The 18,213-nt window shown below is 46.9% G+C and overlaps 1 protein-coding gene across 5 annotated transcripts in view; it reads left to right on the top strand.

The window, feature by feature from the left end:
• The window catches only part of ADAMTS17 (ADAM metallopeptidase with thrombospondin type 1 motif 17), a 348,978-nt gene that overhangs the window by 7,792 nt on the left and 322,973 nt on the right, over positions 1 to 18,213 (top strand). For all 5 annotated transcript variants that reach the window (XM_078078954.1, XM_078078952.1, XM_078078953.1 and 2 more), the window contains exon 3: positions 3,905 to 4,070. In XM_078078954.1, coding sequence (XP_077935080.1) covers positions 3,905 to 4,070 — 166 coding nt within the window. The remainder of the gene's footprint in view (positions 1 to 3,904; positions 4,071 to 18,213) is intronic.

Genomic DNA, 18,213 nt, shown 5'->3' with positions numbered 1-18,213 from the left:
GTCTCCTGCGACCTCAGGCTTATGGACGCCGTGCCTTGGAAGGACATCCCCATGTCTCACTTCTCAGCACGGGTGGTGACCAGAGGATGAATGCAAATCCGTGCAGCCCCGCCCAGCTTCTGGGGCCACAGGGCAGCTGGGGGCTGGAAGCGGGGGCAGGGCCTAGAGCCCCAGGGTCAGGAAGGTCCAGTTCAAATCCAGGCTATCTCCAGACCTCTAACTCAAGGCAGGAGGTGCCCAGCGTCTCCGGCACCTAGCTAAAAGCTAGCACCATGGTTCTCAACCTGGGCTGCTCTTTGAGATCTCCTGGCGAGCTCTTAATACCAGTTCTATACCAATACCACAACAACCCCCTGCAAAGTCCAGCTGCTGCCTCTGCAAACACCAGGTGCCTAAACAGATTCTTGGTCTTCTTCCCAAAGCCAGCCTCCCCCCTGTAACATGGACCCGTCACCACCAGCTCCCCCCCGTTCTGATCACTAGAGTCAGCCACAAAGACGGTTAGCTCTTCCTTCAGAATCTCTCTTGCACAGACGTCTTCCTTCCCGCTTCCACAACCCGAGGCTCGAGGCTCGTCACCTCGTGCTTCCATATGCCCTCCTCCTCCAGTACCTCCCACACTGCTATGACCAGGGAACCCCCAGTCAACGGCCAGAAATGTTCCCCGTTGCCTCGAGGCCGGTGATCCTCAAAATGTGGTCCCAAGCCAGCAGCAGCACCTGGGAACCTGTTAGGAATTCAGGCTCTCAGGCCCACCCAGACAGACGGGATCAGGAACTCCGGAGATGGGGCCCACCAACGAGAGCCTGGGGCCTGGGCATCAGGAGTTCCCCCAGATGGCTCTTCTTTGTAGCCAGGGATGAGAGCCTGTGAGTAAGGGGGACTGAAGAAAGGCAGGGCTAGTCCTGTCCATTCCAGTCCAATCCAATCCATTCTCTTCTACTCCACTCGCATTTTCTTGAGTAACTATCACGTGGCAGATAATGGGAAACAATGAGGGCTAATTGTGATCCTGTCTCAAAGGAACAAACTCTCAGGTTGTGATAAATGGCCCATAAGGCAGTGGGCGGTGGGACTGCACGAGTGCCAGGGGAGGGGGATGTTTTTGGGAGGAAGGGGGTAGGAAGAGGGGAAGTCGGGGAAAGATAAGGAGGGCTGTCAAGTGTTTTCCCTGGGGCTAGATGGCACCTCTGTGTGTGTGTGTGGGGGGGGGGTTACAAATGGTACTTTTCAACAGCACATTGTATCATTGGCAATGTGATGACAAGATGAGCATGAAGAGATGTCAGGGAGCCTGTGACAGCCTGGGACTGGGGGAGGGGCGGGGCAAAGTCCCTTGCGCTGGCTTCCCAGGGTGGGGGCTGTGCCGGGCCCCCTCGCTCCTGGGTGCTAGTCCTGGCCATGTCTGCTTGCAAGCCGGGTCCCAGGAGGGTAAGTAGCTGCCAGGTAGGGTACGGTCTTCCAGTCCACGTAATCATCTTACCAGTGTTACCGTTGTTCTCCGTGAAGGGGTGGAAACCAGCATGTGGGTCCCTGCAAGCAAGACCTGCCAAAGCAAAGGGGCTGCTTCTGCTTGTGGCTGGGGTGTGTGCACGTGCATGCCATGCCTCTCTGTTGCATTGCATGAGAGTTACCCGCTCCCTGGCCTTTTACACTGTAGCTTGTGAAGGCCAACGCTAGACCAAAGGGGTAACTGGCTTTGAAAGTGCTAGACCTGGGGGGGTCTGTGACCTGCCAAAGCCAGAGCATTTTAGGAGGAGTCCAAGTTGAGCATATCCTCCGGGGAGCACGGGGCTCCTTCCACATGGGGCTCATCCCATGTGCTATGCCCCACGTGCCAACTTTATTTCGACACATGGAAGTGTTCGCCGTGGTTACTGAGGTGTGTGTTTGGCACTGAGGCTTTCTTTAGGTACAGGCCCGCGGAGCTCTGCGTAACCCCCACAGCCACCTTCTGCTTCCACTTCTTCCGTCTCCCTAAAGTATCTTCGTGAACAAATTCAAGTTCTAACTTCAAAGGAGAAGGAAGAAAGCCGTGCTTTCCTGCGGGTCATGCAATGCCACTTTAAGACAGTTTTATTTGGGCAGTAAAATCTCTGAGTTGTTCTTGGCAGAAGTTCTAATGAAATGGAAACCTTGAAATCTGCTAGGAGCTGTAAGTACGGTCTCACCCTGTGTTTTGGGGACTCAAGGTTGGAGGCGATCGTATTAGTTGATCTGGTTTACTTTCAGAGAGGCTTGGTGTCCGGGCATCCTTTCCGAATGTAGAGGAGGTCTACCATTTGGCTTGAGTGAGCTCTGTCCTTGAGACCAGAGGACTTGCCGTGCTGGAGAGCAGTGCTTCTCAAAGTGGGGGCCCCGGACCACCAGCATTGGTGTCACATGGGGGCTAGTTAGAAATGCACATCCTCGGGGTCTACCCAAGACGTCTGGGTGATTTGCACGTGCATTGGAGTTTGAGAAGCACTGTTTCTGTGTGACACGGCCTTTAGAAAAGAGACTCAGTGGGGAGAGAAGAGATGATGCTCATTTCAGACGTAGACTGATCTGCTTGATCTATGGACTCTGTTTAGCCAAGGTGGTCCTGGGCATCTACCCGGAGGAAGCGCTGTGGGCCGCACAGCCCATTTTGCAAACTCGGGTCCTCCTCCAGCCTGGGGCCCAGTGGGGTTCCTTGTGGGAGGTTTACCTTGCTTTGTTGACACCTCAGAAGGGAAGCTAGCAGCAGGTATCCCAGGGAAGGAGCACAAATTGGTTTCATGCCTCAGCATTGGTTCCAAGGGATGGGAAGAGTTCTCTGCACCATATATATATATTTTAGAATTAATATTCACTCTATTAAAGTGGCAAATTAAAAATCCTAGTTCCTAAATTTTTCCTTCAATTTACAAGTCACATCCTATTTCTAATCTAGCAAGTTTTTAAAACTTTTATTGAAGTATAATTAACAGTGTTATATTAGTTTCAGGTGTACAATATGATTCAACAATCCTATACATTTGCCCACGCTCATCTAGATAAGTGTACTCTTAATCCCCTTTATCTCAGAGGTTTTTTGCAATCCTTTTCAAGGGAGCTTTGGATAATATTTGGCGCCACTTGTAAATTTGGTGATTAACAACTTTTAAACCTTTAAAACTGCATTGAGGGATGTAACGTAGTCAATTTCCTTTTCGAGTTCTTTGGTTGGCTAAGAAGCCCTTTGCAAGTGTATCATTGATTCCTACAAACCTAATAAGCGAGTCTTATAAACGTGGGAAGTCTTAAGTTCTCTTACACATTCTAATACTGCTTCTAAACCTACTAAGATTTTAAAATCACGAATCTAAGTCCATGAGGGACTTTAAATTAGAATCACAAATCTAATCCATTGGCTACTCTGTCGATTTCTCTTAAACACCACAAGTTCTGAAAAAATGTACAAATCCCCTGTCACAAAGCTATTAACACTACAGGACTGGGTCCATCCTTTCATTCTTAATATCCCCAGGGATAAGATACAATTTTTTTTTCCCCCATTAAGTATGTAATTGTCATTCATCCCCAACACTTCTGGCATCGCCTCCTCAAGTGGACTTTTGGAGGATGATTTTAAAAATAATTTTTAAAAGAAAGTTCTTTTTATTACTAATAAAATAATGAACCCGGGAAGTGGGTGCTGTTGTGTATATCTCTGCACCCCCGACCCCGTGCCCCCCCCCCCGCCACATAGCCATGGCGTGGGATGTCTCAAGTCCCACAGACGCTCCTTCCTGGGCTCGGTGAATCAGAGCACCCTGCAAAGCAAAAGCCCAGACCTGAGGCCCAGGCCATAGCCAGGTGGCCTTGCTGCCCTCGGGTTGTCGGGGTCGTGGGTGTGCGTGAACGAGGATGACTCACGTCCCTTTTTCCTCTTTCTGGGCAGGTTGGCCTCATCCAGCTTGGGCAGGAGCAGGTGCTAATCCAGCCCCTCAACAATTCCCAGGGCCCGCTCAGCACACAAGAGCACCTGGTCAGGCGCAAATGGTCCTTGGCACCCAGCCCCTCCACCGAGGCCCAGGTCCCTGGGCAGCTCTGCCAGGTTCTAACAGGTGAGTCTGGGAAACCGCACACTGGACAGCACATGCCGTTCGGCACCACTGCACGTCCCCAGGCGCACTGAAGTCCTGTGAGCAACAAGCTTCCTTCCCCTGTATTTTGAAGCTGTTGTGTTCATTTCCCCTAAGGCCACCGCCTTTCCCCCTCTATCTGGATTAGCGTTAGCATTTCCTGTGTAGCAGCCCTTTGAAGAGGGAAGGCACCCAGTATCTCACTGATGCAGTGCCTCGATTGTATAGATCAGGAACGAGTTGAGGTCCCCCAAACCTTGATGGCTTATTTGTTATCAAACCCTAGGTTGGTGGCAGAGCTAGACTGAGAATTCCCTCCCTCCCTGGCCAGAGCGGGCTCTTCAATGCGGGGGTCCCCAGGCCTGGCTGCACCTGGGGGGGGCCTCGGAAGCCATGATTCTCAGCGGCATCAGTGCTGCGGCCTGGGACCCTGTCATCTGCACGTTCTCAGGCCCCCCCCGCCCTGGACTTCCTGCATCAGAAACTGGGGGGGTGGGTCCAGGAATCAGTCGCTTCACAGGTTCGCGCTTCTGATGCATGCTAAGGTGTGGGAACCACTGCTTTACTCAGTACCTGGCACCGGCCTGTCCCCCAGCATCCTGATCCAGTTGGTCTGGGGTGCGACTGGGGTGTCCGTGTTTTTAAAAGTGATTCTACTAAGTAGCTTGGGGTGAGAACCCACGGTTCTTATATTCTGTGCCTCTGTTCGAGCAACCTGTGGATTCACGGTCAGCTGTTTAAGAACATATCACGGTCACTGAAATGGCCACTGCTGTGTCACCAGCAGTCTTCCTGGGAGCGTCCCCTGATGAAGACTGCTGCTCACAGGTGGCATTTCCTCCCTGGATGGAGGGCATGGGACCCCACGGCTCATCTTTGGGAGTTGTGCTTTTGTAGTTTTAAAGACTTATCTTTGGATAAAAAAAATATAGTGTCTCTGTTTGGTATTCCAGCGACCTTGGAAATACATCAGTGATATGACTGTCCTTTAGGACAGCTTTGGGATATATGAACAAGCGTTGCAGCTCAGCTCAGTTGTTGCCTGTAGACCTGATCTTATCCAGGTAGCTGCCCTCCTCAGCTGGTCTGCATTCGGCAGGGAGAGAGCGGCGGCGATTTTGCTGAATCAAGGCCATCTCTGAAACCCCAGGAGAGCTCTGAGTGATAGAGAATGCTACCACACAGGAGGGTTTTGCTCTGCTCCTTCCTGTACCCTTACAAACGTAGGGGAAAGTGGACCTCAGCATGAAATGATTAGTAACTAAAACACACTCTTGAATCGGAAGCAGGGGCTTGGGGAAGTTGGTCGGTTGTGTGTTTGGGCCTGATGCTGAGATCTTATTTTAAACGTCAGCCCCCTGACAGTCTTGGTGGAGCATTTTTTTTTTTTTTTTTAATCTGCTTTCAAAGTAAGTGACTATTGGTCATTCTACATCTGTATGCATTTTCTGCTAATCTGAATATATTGTTTCAGAGGCAGGGGAATTATACCGAGGCAGGGGGGTCTCAGGGCTGGTTGTCCTTTGGCATCACCTGGGGAACCTTAACGGCTTCTCATGCCTGGGTCCTGCCCGTGGAGAGCTGCTTTCACTGGTTTCGGGCACAGTCTGGGCAGCTGGTGATTTAAAATCTCCCCAGGTGGTTCTAATGTTCAGCTGGTGCTGAGAACCACCGCGCTAAGGAGTATTAAACATGAGTAATAGCACCGGTGGGCCATCGGAAGTGGGTTTTTCAGGTGAGAACCACCAGGCAGGGGCCCCACAATGAAGTCCAAGGGCAAATATGTTTTAGTCTCACTTTTCCCTCTATTCAAGCCGGCGCTCATCAACTGCTAGTCAGGATCAGAAACCCAGGGTGCTTGTGGATGATATCATGGAATATTTGTCTCATTACCCGCTGCCATCCTCTTTAGGGGCATGCGCGATACCCAGGATTGCTGACAACATGATAAATTGTGCTCGGGTTTGCATTTTTCTCCCTGAGGCTGGTTTCAGGGCACCCTTTTGATAGAATGTTTAGCCTATAATGAAGGAAATGAAATGAACAAAACCTGGGTGGGGAGGAAGTGATAGAAAGGAAGTTTAAATAAGAGCAGCCATGCAAGAAATCTCTGAATTTGCTTAAAAAACCATCTCGCCTTCGCTGCCCCCACGTCTCATGTCATTGTGCTCTGCAGTGCGAGGGCGATGTGCGTACTTAATAAGGTGGGGCCAACTCGGGCTGTGTCCTGGGTAGGAACACAGACACCGGAGAAAGGTGTCTATTTCCTTCCGGTCCTTCTTGCTTTGTGTGAAATACTCGTAAACTTTGTTGCTGTGTTGAGAGGGACAGTGGGCCTTCTAATAGGTTTAGCTGATAAAGCAGTTAGGTCCTATCGAGTGTGGGTTGACTTCCTGGGAATTTAGAAATTTCATTGAGAAATTGAGAAAATCAATTTACTGGGAAACCAGCAAGATATATTTTTGGCTTCCTTGGAAATAGGAATCAGATGAATCATCCAGGATTTCCTGTGGGCACATATTCTTTATGGCTGAACATGGCTGTCTTAGGTGTCATTGTGCCTTGTCTTGAATCTTGTGTTACCCCAACCTTGGACCTGGCCTGGGAGTAACTGGCTGGTTCTTGCAGGTGAGAAGGAGTCTGATAATTCTTCCTCCTCCATGAAGCACTCAGTTTACCTGAGAGTTGAACTCTGGTAAGCCACCGTGTTCTCTAGGCGGACAGAGGGACTAACACAGGGACAAGGCCACCTGGAAGAACCCACTGCCTTCTCGTAGGGAAGAAATTGCATTTCTAGCAGTCTTTGGGGCTCCCAGAGAGAGGATCCTATTACCTTTATTGCTTCTTATTTTTAGGACCTTATAAAATGATTCATAAAGTGTCACTCCAGATTGGAACTTGGCATGAAAAATACGGAGTCTGTGAGCCTTTCTTTTTTTCTTTCTCTTTTGTTCGTTCTTTTCTTTTGGTCTCACAACATGAGTTTTTAAAGGTTTTGGGGGCTATTCTCAACAGCGAAAATGGTACTTTGGATATTTTGAAACGTTTCTCAATCTTGACTTCAAAACTTTTTATCTGTCTTCTGTGCTTATTTTAATTTCTCCATTTGGATTCAGTTTAGAATCTCCCCATTTTCATGGGCTTTAGTAACAGTTTCAATCTCTGTCTCCTCCATCGTGGTAGATGTAACATGTGGATGGTTGAGGTAGATGGCAGAATATTAAAACTTCCTACAGGGCCCTGTCAAGGTAGGGATCCGAAAGTGTTTCGGTGTGCTCGTTAAAACACGAATACACCATCCAACAATGGTATCTGCAAAGACATTGATGTCTCCTTTCAGTTCTGTTATGATTGTTTAAAAAAACCATTGTAGTATTTTGTAGTATTGTTTGGTTCATTTGTAGTGTTATAAAGTGAATTTTAGTGAGTATTTAGAAGATGCCATAACTCTTCAGAAATTGCATATTGCCAATTTATGCAATAATTTGCCTAACAATTTTATATATGATCAGTAATAAATCATTGGTTGGGACTCCTGTTTTACGTCCATTAAGATTCCTTTGGTTGGAAATGACAAATCAGACCGGCCTAACCACTCAACATCACTGTCCCGGGCTCATGGAACTGAGGAGCAGAGCGGGAGGGTGGACCTCAGGTAGGCTTAGCCAGGCTGGGCTTCGCGGCAAGTGTTTCTCTCTCTGACAGCCTGTTCTCAGCTGGCTTCTCTTGTAGTGACAAAGCGGCAGCGGATTCAGGAGATCAACTCTACTGCTTAATCAGGAGTTGAGGTGGGTTGATCTGGATTGCAACTTTAACTACTTTCAGTTCTTCACTGGTTTCACATGTCAGTTGAGGCAGGACCAGAAGAGCTTAGGTCCCAGTCCCCACGTCACTGTGGAGGTATCATTCTGCTCTCTGTCCTTCTCCTGATTTCCTGCAGGCTGCCATACTTGGTAAAAGTCTGGTGCAGTAGATTCAGGGCACCCCTCCTCCGGATCTAATCCATCCTTTCAGCTCACATGGTTGATAGGAATTTGGCTGGTTCCTTCTCACTTCTACAAGGTCCTCTGTCTGCGGCTGCTTCAGCTCCTCATCCCACCTGTGCTGCGGGGATACGTGTGGCTACCGGTCTTGGCTCACTTAGGAAGGGCTCAGTCCCTCTGAGATTTGGTTCTCCTCTCAACTTCATCAAGACCTTGGCTCTCCAGTGGATTAAAAAAAAAAAAATGATTTCATAGTTTATGCAGTGTTTTTTTTTGTTGTTGTTTCAGTGGTAGTGATGGTTTCCCATGTTGTTCTGCATCTCAACTGGAAGAACCCACAATAAATGGAATTAAACATGCTGCTTTGAGTTTCTCATCTTAATCTTTTAAGTGTTTATTTACAGATAAAAATATTAACTCTAAAAACAGACACCACTATTTTAAGTATTATTCCGGGGGAAAGAAGGAAGAACAGTGCTAGAAGCCTGACTCTGTCTTTCTTGGGTGTGACCCCAGCAGAGTCCCTTGACACCTGTGTGACTCTTAGGGCTGCCAGAATAAAGTACCACACCCTGGGTGGCTTAAACAGTAGTCATTTATTTCCTTACAGTTCTGGAGGCCAGAAGTCCAAGATCAAGGTGTTGGTAGGGTTGGTTTCTCAAAGGCCCCTTTCCTTGGTTTGTAGACGGCCACCTTCTCCCTGTGTCCTCACACGGTCTTCTCTCTGTGCATGTCTGTGTCCTAATCTCCCGTGCTTATAAGAACACTAGTTATGTTGGATTAGAGCCTATTGATGACGTCATTTTCACTTAATTACCTCTTTAAAGACCCTCTCTTCAAACACAGTGGTACTCTAAGTTGCTGAGGTTAGAGTACACAATTCAGCCCCTAACAGCCTGTATTTTCTCACCTGTAACATTGAAATGATGCCGGTCTTGTCTGCTTTGCAGGGTTATTGCTGAGGAACACGCAGATGAGGGAGGACATGCTCCTTCCAGCCCCATTGTGGACGGGGGTTGGGGGGCATGTTCATGAGAACACTCACAAATGCCTAAAGGGTAAAAAACAAATTTAGGAGAGGGCGCCTGGGTGGCTCAGTCGTTGAGCGTCTGCCTTCAGCTCGGGTCATGATCTCAGGGTCCTGGGATCGAGCCTCACATCGGGCTCCCTGCTCGGCGGGAAGCCTGCTTCTCCCTCTCCCACTCCCCCTGCTTGTGTTCCCTCTCTCGCTGTGTCTCTCTCTGTCAAGGAAATAAATAAAATCTTTAAAAACAAAAACAAAAACAAAAAAAAACAAATTTAGGAGAAATTAGAAACAGGCTGTACAAAGGGATCCTTTCCATAAGAATAGATGTCATAGCTGGTTGGTCATCTGTTCACATATTTTTCTTGATAAATACTGAAGGAGCTGCATAGCCTCAGCCAAGGTAGAAAGGACTGAGCCCCTCTGACCTTCGGTTTCATCATCTGCAGCTAAGTAATGTCCTCTATCTCTTAGTGGTTTTGTGAGTGTTACAGGAGATAATGCACAACTTGTCACTTAGCTGCTAGCAAATTTTAACTCTTGTAGCAGCTGCCATGCTTGTAATTATTTTTTGTACCCCCATTCTTCATCCTCAGGGGACCACTTCAATGCCTTCATTCTGTATTAAGTGGGAGAGAAAGAGAAACCCTACAGGGCACTGAGTTAGGAGCTGAAAGCTCTCGTTATTCTTCTTGAATCTGCCATTCTTGCCTCTTGAACAAATCCACAACGAAATCAAGGAATCTTAGTGTTTCTAGACCAGAAGTTGCCCTTAGAGGTCATATGCTTACATTTTCCCTCTTGTTTTTCCATTTATTTGGCCATTAAGTATTTGTTGACCCCCTAGACATTGGGCACACTGGAGTGAGCTTGACGTAGCATGGTCCCTGCCTCTGGGGAGCTTATGGTTTGGTGGGGGAGACAGTGCAGAAGTAAACAAATGTAGCGGGTTTTAATTATTTTTAGTTCTGAAATATTTAAAACGGGCAAAAAGACAAAGGCAAAAACAGAAACGACGCACACACACAAAAGAAAAACCAGAAGTCCATAAACCCAGCTTTCAGATTTAACCAATGTTAAGATCTGTATCTGCTTCGGTACTTTTTTGTTTTTTGAGAGAAATTAACATTTATGGATATGACTGAGTGTCCCCCCACCCCATCCCGTATCATCCCTCTAACTTACTCCCCAGAAGAAACCACCATCCTGAGGGATACATTCAAGACCCCCAGTGGATGCCGAAACCACGGATAGTACCAAACCCGGTATCTACTATGTATTTTCCTATACGTACATATGTATGATAAAGTTTAATTTATATATTAGGCATAGAAAGGGATTAACAGCAACAATAATAAAATAGAATGATTACAACAACATACTGTAATTCAGTTATGGGAATGCCTTTCCAGCTTGTCCTCAGTTACCGCCTCATCACTTTGTTGCCCTGAACTCTGTCTTACGGATCTTCTGCTAGAGTATAAGATACCCTGTAAAGAAAGCATGGCTAGGCCTGTCTTCAGCCCCCTGTGCTGTTCTTTTCTTCCTAGCCTTGACCACCCACCGCCCCTCCTCCACCCCCAGAATCTTACTGCATTGGCTCACTTTCCAGTCCTCAGGTCATTGGGTTTTTGTATTTTGTTCAGATTTCTGGTTACTCTCTACAGGAGGGTTAGGTCTAGTAGAAGCTTGTTGGCCATATTGCATTCCGTATAATACTGATTCTTTGGTAATGGTTGAGATTTGCATTGCGGTTTAGAGTTTAGGCATTTTTTGTTGTTGTTGTTTTAATAAGTGTTTTACATGTAAATTAGAAGAATGTGTATTCTTTAATTGTTGTGAACAATGTTCTGTATATATGTTCATTAGCTCAAACTTGTGATGTCAAAATCATTCCTATCATTAATTTTGACTTGATTTATTTGTTTTAACTAGAGACATGTTAAAAATCTCATAACTTTCATGGTTTGGCCAATTTCACCTTTCAATTCGATCAATTTTCACTGTATGTTACGAGACAGTATTGTTTGCTGTATTCAAGCGTAGGAGCCATATTCCTGATGAGTTACTCTTTTTACTATCGGGTAATGGACTGTTTTTTAGCCCTAGTAAAACTTTTGGCTTCCTAGCTGTGTGTACCTAATATTAATATTGCCAGAGTTTTTATTTTGGTCAATGTTTGCCTGATGTTTCCTTTTCCTTAGTTTTATTTTCAGTCTTTATCATGATGTCTTACCTATGTTTCTTAGAAGTATTATTATGTATCCACATTTTTAAAAAAATGTCCAGTTTGAGAATAACTGTCTTTTCATTAGTGATGTTAGTATTTTTTTAAAGATTTTATCTATTTATTTGAGAGAGAGAGAGGGAGACAAGCAGACTCCCCGCTGAGCAGGGAGCCCGACGTGGGACTTGATCCCAGGACCCTGAGATCATGACCTGAGCCAAAGGAATATGCTTAACCGACTGAGCCATCCAGGCACCCAGCAACATTAGTATTTTTACATTTGTGCTGTTTCTGGTAAAATTACATTTATTTCCACCATCTTGAATATTTTGTTTTTGGTTGACAATACTGTGCTTTTTCTTTGCTTCTGTTTCTTTTTATTGTTTCTCTTCCTTTCTTTCAGCTTCACCAGATAGTCTCAATAGCCCCTTCCTTCTTCCATTGATGTGCAAGTTTATAATCTATTCCACATTTTTGTTGTTACCTTAAAAGTTAAAAAAATATATTTGTCTTAGGGAAGTCTGTAAGGCACCGGGTATCTATGCTTCACGATGTAAGAACCTTCAAGTACCTTCACTTTCATTTTACCTGTTATTTTTTACCCATTCTATTTTGTTTTTGTTTCCCCTCCTATGTCATCATCATTATGTATTTTTTAATTTATTTTTCATCATCATGTCTTTTTACAGTTAGAGTTATTTAGGTTTATGTATATATTTGCCAACTTATTTGCTCGGTATTGTTTCTTTCAACTCACTTTTCTGCGTTTAACGTCCTTTTGAAAGAACCTTTCTTCAAAAAATTTTTTTAATTTTAACTATTTTGAGTACAGTTGACATGCAATGTTACATTAATGTGCTTCACGTGTACAACTTGTGATTGGACAAGTTGGTGTGTTATGCATAGCTAACCTCTGAACCATTTTGTCGCTATTACAGTATCATTGACCACACTCCTTAAGCTGTGCCTTTTATTCCTGTGACTTACTCATTCCATAACCGGAGACCTATATCTCCCAGTCCCCTTCATCCATTTTGCCCAACCCCCTACGCCGTCCTCTCTGGTAACCATCGGTTTGTTCTCTGTATTTATGGGTCTGTTTCTGCTTTTTGTTTGGTTTTTCATTTTTTTTTAACCTTTTCAAACAGAGTTTGTGAGTGGTTCAATTATTATCTTTGCTTTTCCCATAACTGCCTTTATTTTACCTGTACTCCTCGTAATGGTTTAGCCGAATATCGAATTCTCAGTTGAGTCTTATCTTTTCTCAACACGTTGAAGATGTTATTCCCCTGTCTTCTGACTTCTGTTTTTGCTACAAAAGGTCTTCCATCCATTTAGTTTTCTTTTTTCTTTTTTTTTTTTTTTTTAAGATTTTATTTATTTATTTGATAGAGAGAGAGAACAAGTAGGCAGAGGGGCAGGCAGTGGGGGAGGGAGAAGCAGGCTCCCCCCCGAGCAGGGAACCCGATGCGGGACTCGATCCCAGGACCCTGGGATCATGACCTGAGCCGAAGGTGGACACTTAACGACTGAGCCACCCAGGTGCCCTAAAAAAACATTTAGTTTTCAATTCTGTGTAAATAATCTGTCTTTTTTCTCGGCAGGTTAAACAGTGTTATCTTTGTGTTCTGTAGTATGTCTATGGCAGAATTTGTCCATATTTATCCCATTTGGGACCCACTGTGACTTTTGGATGTGAGGATTCATGACTCCTGTGAATTCTGAGAAAGGCCAGCCTCAGGTCAGTGGGGAGTGCCTCTTCCCTGTGATCGGCTTAGTCCCTTCCTGGAACTCCTACTCAATCGATGTGGACCTTCCTGTTCTTTCCTCGGTGTTTTGTTTACCTTTTTTTTTTTTTTTTTTTTTTAAATGTATTAGGTCGCTTTCTATTTTGTATTCTGAATAATTTCTTCTTATTGGTCTCCCACTTCACCAGATTTCTCTTAAATGGGGTCTAATCTCCATTTAATCTAATCATTGAGTTTTCAGTTTTAGTGATTAGACTCTAGACTTCTGGAAGTTATGTTTGATTCTTTTCCAGTTCTGCCTGTCTTTTTCATAGTGTCCTCTTCTTTCATTATGACTTTATCCTTCCTTTATCACCTTGGTTATTTTATCCTAATTTATGTGAAGTCTTCTTTGAATTATTTCACCTTCTACATTTCTTGGGGTGTGGATCTTGCTGTTTGTCCTGTGGGCCCACTCTCACGCTGGACCATTTTCTTATGTGGATTGTGATTTTATACTCTGAGCTCACTTTAGGCTGCTGTGTCCCTCCCCCATTTTCCAGGGAGTGCTCTGTATGCTGGATTATGGAAAAATCTCTACTGAGTAATTTCACATGCGCTTCTGTCAGATGCCCCAGGACTCTTTCACAAGCCCAAATGTGATTTCTACTTTAACATTTTTCCCTTAGGAAAGCTGTACCGTGAGTGACATGTGTTTGTGTGTAGCACAGGATGGGGCAACTTACACCCGAGACTCTGCCCTCCATTCCCCTGGCATTCAGAGCTGTGAACAGAGACGAACTTCCCTGAACTTTCCCATGCCTGTGGGTGCAGGTGCCCTGCCCCTCCGGGGTCCTGGCCACATCTCTTATCTCATGGTGGCCGTGTAATACTGGCCCCTCACCCTTTAGGCCGGTGGTTAGGTCACATGTCTGCCGGGTCACTGAGGTCTCAGGTCACTCATTAACTGTTCCAGGTATGAAATTTCTCAACCTGACGATGGGGACCCTTCAGAGGGACCCACCACCTTGGGGCTGCAAGGGTGGGGTGCCTCCCTGCTGCTCAGAGAACCCAAACAGGCCCTCCCCCGGCTGGAGAAGCCTCCCCCCTCTGCTCTTGATGCTTCAAGGGGACTTCTTCCCCTAACATTGTTCTTTCACAGAGGTCAGTCTTCAGAAACTACAACTGGGGGGCGCCTGGGTGGCTTTCAAGGTGGCCTGGGTGGGTGGTTAAGCATCTGCCTTCAGCTCAGGTCATGATCTCAGGGTCCTGGGACCGAGCCCTGCATCGGGCTGTATGCTCAGGGGGATGTCTGTTTCTCCCTCTGCCTCTGTGCTCACCCGTGCTCTCTCTCTCTCAAGTAAATAAATAAAATCTTAAAAAAAAAAAAAACTAGAGTTGGGAATGGTGGCTGTGCCCAGCTTCTGCCCAACAAAAGCCCATGGCAAAGGAACACAAAGGCTACCTTACGACAGTAGCTTTAGGAAAAAAAAAAAAGCAAAACCCACGTGAATACCCAGTAAACCAGCACACCGAAGTCACTCACTGCGTCTGTCACCGACCTCCAGCACACACGCTCATTTGCCAGTGGTGTTCAGAGAAAATACTCGATGAGTCTCACATTCTCTGGAGCGTGGGTTTTTGCCCTTGGGCCGATGGGGGCTCTCGGAAGGACCTGGGAGTGTTTCTTGGGTGCCCTGCGGCATTCCTGATGTGCACCCACCACCTGCCCTGGAAGGTTCTGGCGCCCGTGTTAGCCGGCGGCTGAGTGCGGCCCTGCCCTGGAAGGCCAGGGGGGCAGACCAACCTCCCGCCTCCTTTGAGGCTGGGAATCCACCTGCACATCTCCTGGCTGCCTGGTGCTCGCGGGGGGCACTTTTGAGATCACCAGATAAGTGTTTCTTGGACTTCAGAGTCTTCCCAGAAAAGCCCACGGGGCCCCTTTGGTATCCTGAGTGTTTAGGAATAATGGTTTCGGCATTCGCTGTTGTGTTCCGACTTCGTTCTCCCCAGCTCAGGGGGGAATCTCCCATCCTGCCATTTGCTTTATATGAACCATGTGTTCATCCAAGTCGCTTTGATCTCATTTTTTATTTCTTTTTTTAAGACAAATGACTGAAGAAATCGTTCGGATTTTTGTTTGGGGTGTTTGGGTGGGAAGAGGATGCTTGGTAATTGCTCTTTGGAAAGAATAAAGGTAAAATCCAGTAAAATCGCTCTATAAAGTCATCATCATCCCTCTACTATTATTATAATTATTGCCGTTATTATTCCCCGAGGATGTATAACTCTGTGGCTTTGGAGCCTGTAAGACACGGTGAAATGGACACTGCCCACCCACGTGGCCTGGGAGTGAATGTGGCCGGGGCAGGGCCTGGCGGCTGGGGGCAGGGCCCCTCGCTGCTCCCCAGCATGCAGAGATGCTCAGCGTCCGCTACTTTCTCTTACTCCCGTGTTTCCTTATCTGTGAAAGAGAGGCCATACTTTTCTCAGTACTTTCATTTCACCAGGTTGCTCGGAGTTGAATGAGCTATTGCCAGTGGGTTTTCATTAAGTAGAAAGTACTATTAAAACACAAGGTGTCATCTCTTTATGGAAAAGGTCCATTGAGTGGGTTCTGTAAAAAGCAGGCCTCAGATGAGGGCTTGAGTGCTGGTGGCTGGTTTGAGAGAGGGAGGAGTCCCGGGAAGCAGGAGACAGAGATGGGGAAGGGTAAAATTCAGTGGAATCCGGTGGAAAATCCAGTGGGAGGCGAGTATGCCAAGGTTATTGCTGTGGGCAGCAGGAGCTTGGTTCCTACAACAGGCACTCTGAAGAGGGCACGGAAGCTTCCAGAGTGGTCTCAAGGATGCGGATGGTGGGGAGCTGGAGTGTTGTCCAGCGCCTCATGTCTCCCAGATTTCCAGTTGCTCTTGTGTGAGCCAAGCAGGCTTTTTAGGTATAAGAGTCTGCAAAAAAGGAAAGGCCAGGGTCATATGCTTGAGGAGGGGCCCTGCTGGCATGAGCTGAAATTGGAGTGATGGGGGCACTGCGGGAGGATACCAAAAGAGGATCCTGCAGGTGTCCTGGCTGGGAGGGAGCACACGGTGGGAGGGGCCCCCTAACCACTTAAAAATGTTAAGAATTAAAGAAAGCTTGTTACCTTCTAAAAATTCCTGTATATTCAGTTAAAAAAAATTCTTCCAGCACGAACAATCAGTTGATCTGTGGCATATTCCTCCCTTCCCTCTCCCATCCTTCCTTTTTAAAAATTGGGTCATTCAGCAAAAGCAGCCCCGAGATCTCCAAAGCAGTGGACAGAGCATTGCACACATGGGCCTCCTGGAGGCTTGGTGAGGGCCATCTGGAAGGGAAGCCCCTCTTGCCTGGAGGACTTGCCTGTGCTCTTGGGGTTCCCTCCAGAGGCCCTGGTTCTGGGCTGATTGATGGAGAATCAGGGAAAAAAATGGATCAACTAGGCCTGGGGGCAGTGTTTGAATAAATCTCTGTAGAAATACTAATCCTATTCTCTATGCTTTTAAGCTTTCAGTGACTGTGAGTCTGTGTATGTTTTCCGTAAGTTGGCTCGGATCTATTTTATTTTCAAGTCTCTGTGTTAAAACCCGTAATGGGCCCTGTTAGCCAAAGCAGTAATTTATTCTCTCGGCCAGTGTGTGTTTGATGCTCACTGTGTGTCAGGCCCAGTTCTGGGCGCTGCGCATCCAGTAGTAAAAGAGAGACCTGATCTGGTCCCAGCCCTCGTGGAGGCGACATTCCAGCAGGTGATTGCTGACCCTTGAGCGGAACACTGATTACTGGTGTCATTCTGGATGTGCTCTAGGGCAGGGGGTTCAGGTTGGAAGGACTTTCTCATTCCCGGTGGTCCTTCCTGGGCAGGGTGGAGGGAGGAAAGAATGGGAGTGAGGGCCAAGCCACCCGACTGATGCTCTGACTTTGCAGCGTGAAGCAGGGGTGTCCAAACATGGGCTGGGGGTGTTGTGAGAGGCACGTTGCTCCTGAGGGTGGGACCTGGTGCCCGGGTGGGAGTCACGCTTCCCACGCTGCCTGCCCACCTGCGGGCCTCCGGTCCAGCCTTCCGAGTCGCCTTTTGCTGTTCTCTGGCTTCCTTTTACCTCTGGGACCAGCTGGACTCAGGGGGACTGATGCATCCCCCTCAGAACCCAAGGCTGGTTCATTTTCCCAGCCACATTTTCCCGGTGTCATGGAAGCATTGCCGGCAAGGACTGCTCACCCCTGTGCTCTCTCCTGGCCTCCAAATACCAGTACTTTCCAGGGGGCCCTTGTGCTGACTGCTGCCCGCCGTTTTTCTCACAGCCTTGGGGTCTTTATCTGGTTCCACCCTGGAGCGGCCCCGGCCACTCTCTTCCCAAACTGTGTCTTGAGCCCTTCATCTTCCGGTGATTTCTCTACACATGCCCAGTGGGCAGCTACTGTCTCCCCCTCTCCCTGGGAGTGGGCATTTCTCAGCCAAATCCCCGTCTGCTGATGCCCACTTCCACCAGCCTAAGACCCAGTGTTCTGACTCCCTTTTTTCCCATCATCAGACCCAAAGTGAACTATTTGCTCTCATATCCCTGTCCTCTTTACTTGTATTCCACCGTATTTTTGTTAGCTTCTTGTTTTGATATAGTTGCAGAGTACTGGTATGCCCATTACTCACGCTTACCGATGGTTAACATTTTTCTTGTGGACTCATTTGCTTTCTCTTTCTCTCTTTTACTCTCTCCTTCCACCCTCCCCCTACACAGACACACTTTTTTCCTGAACCACCTGAGCCTAATTTGCAAACATTATATCTTTTTATCTATAAATACTTCCCTTTTTTTTTTAAAGAAAAAAGATTTTATTAGAAAGAAAAAGAGCAAGAGCAAGGAGAGGGACAGAGGGAGAGGGAGAAGCAGGCTCCATGCCAAGCAGGGAGCCCGCTGGGGGACTCAATCCCAGGACCCTGGGATCATGACCTGAACCGAAGGCAGACACTTAACTGAGCCACCCAGGCGCCCCATGTAGATACGTACATTTATATTTTTTAAGAACTCTTAAACATCATATATTTAGCAAACTTGGGATATGAAACATTGACACAATACCATTATCTAATGTACGATTTTATTTGAATTTTCTTTGTAGTCCCAGTGATGTCTTCTATAGCTTTCTTTTCTTG

This window comes from Halichoerus grypus, chromosome 8, assembly GCF_964656455.1.
Source record: "Halichoerus grypus chromosome 8, mHalGry1.hap1.1, whole genome shotgun sequence".
Classification (NCBI taxonomy): Eukaryota; Metazoa; Chordata; class Mammalia; order Carnivora; family Phocidae; genus Halichoerus; species Halichoerus grypus.
This window is presented reverse-complemented; position numbering and strand designations above follow the sequence as displayed.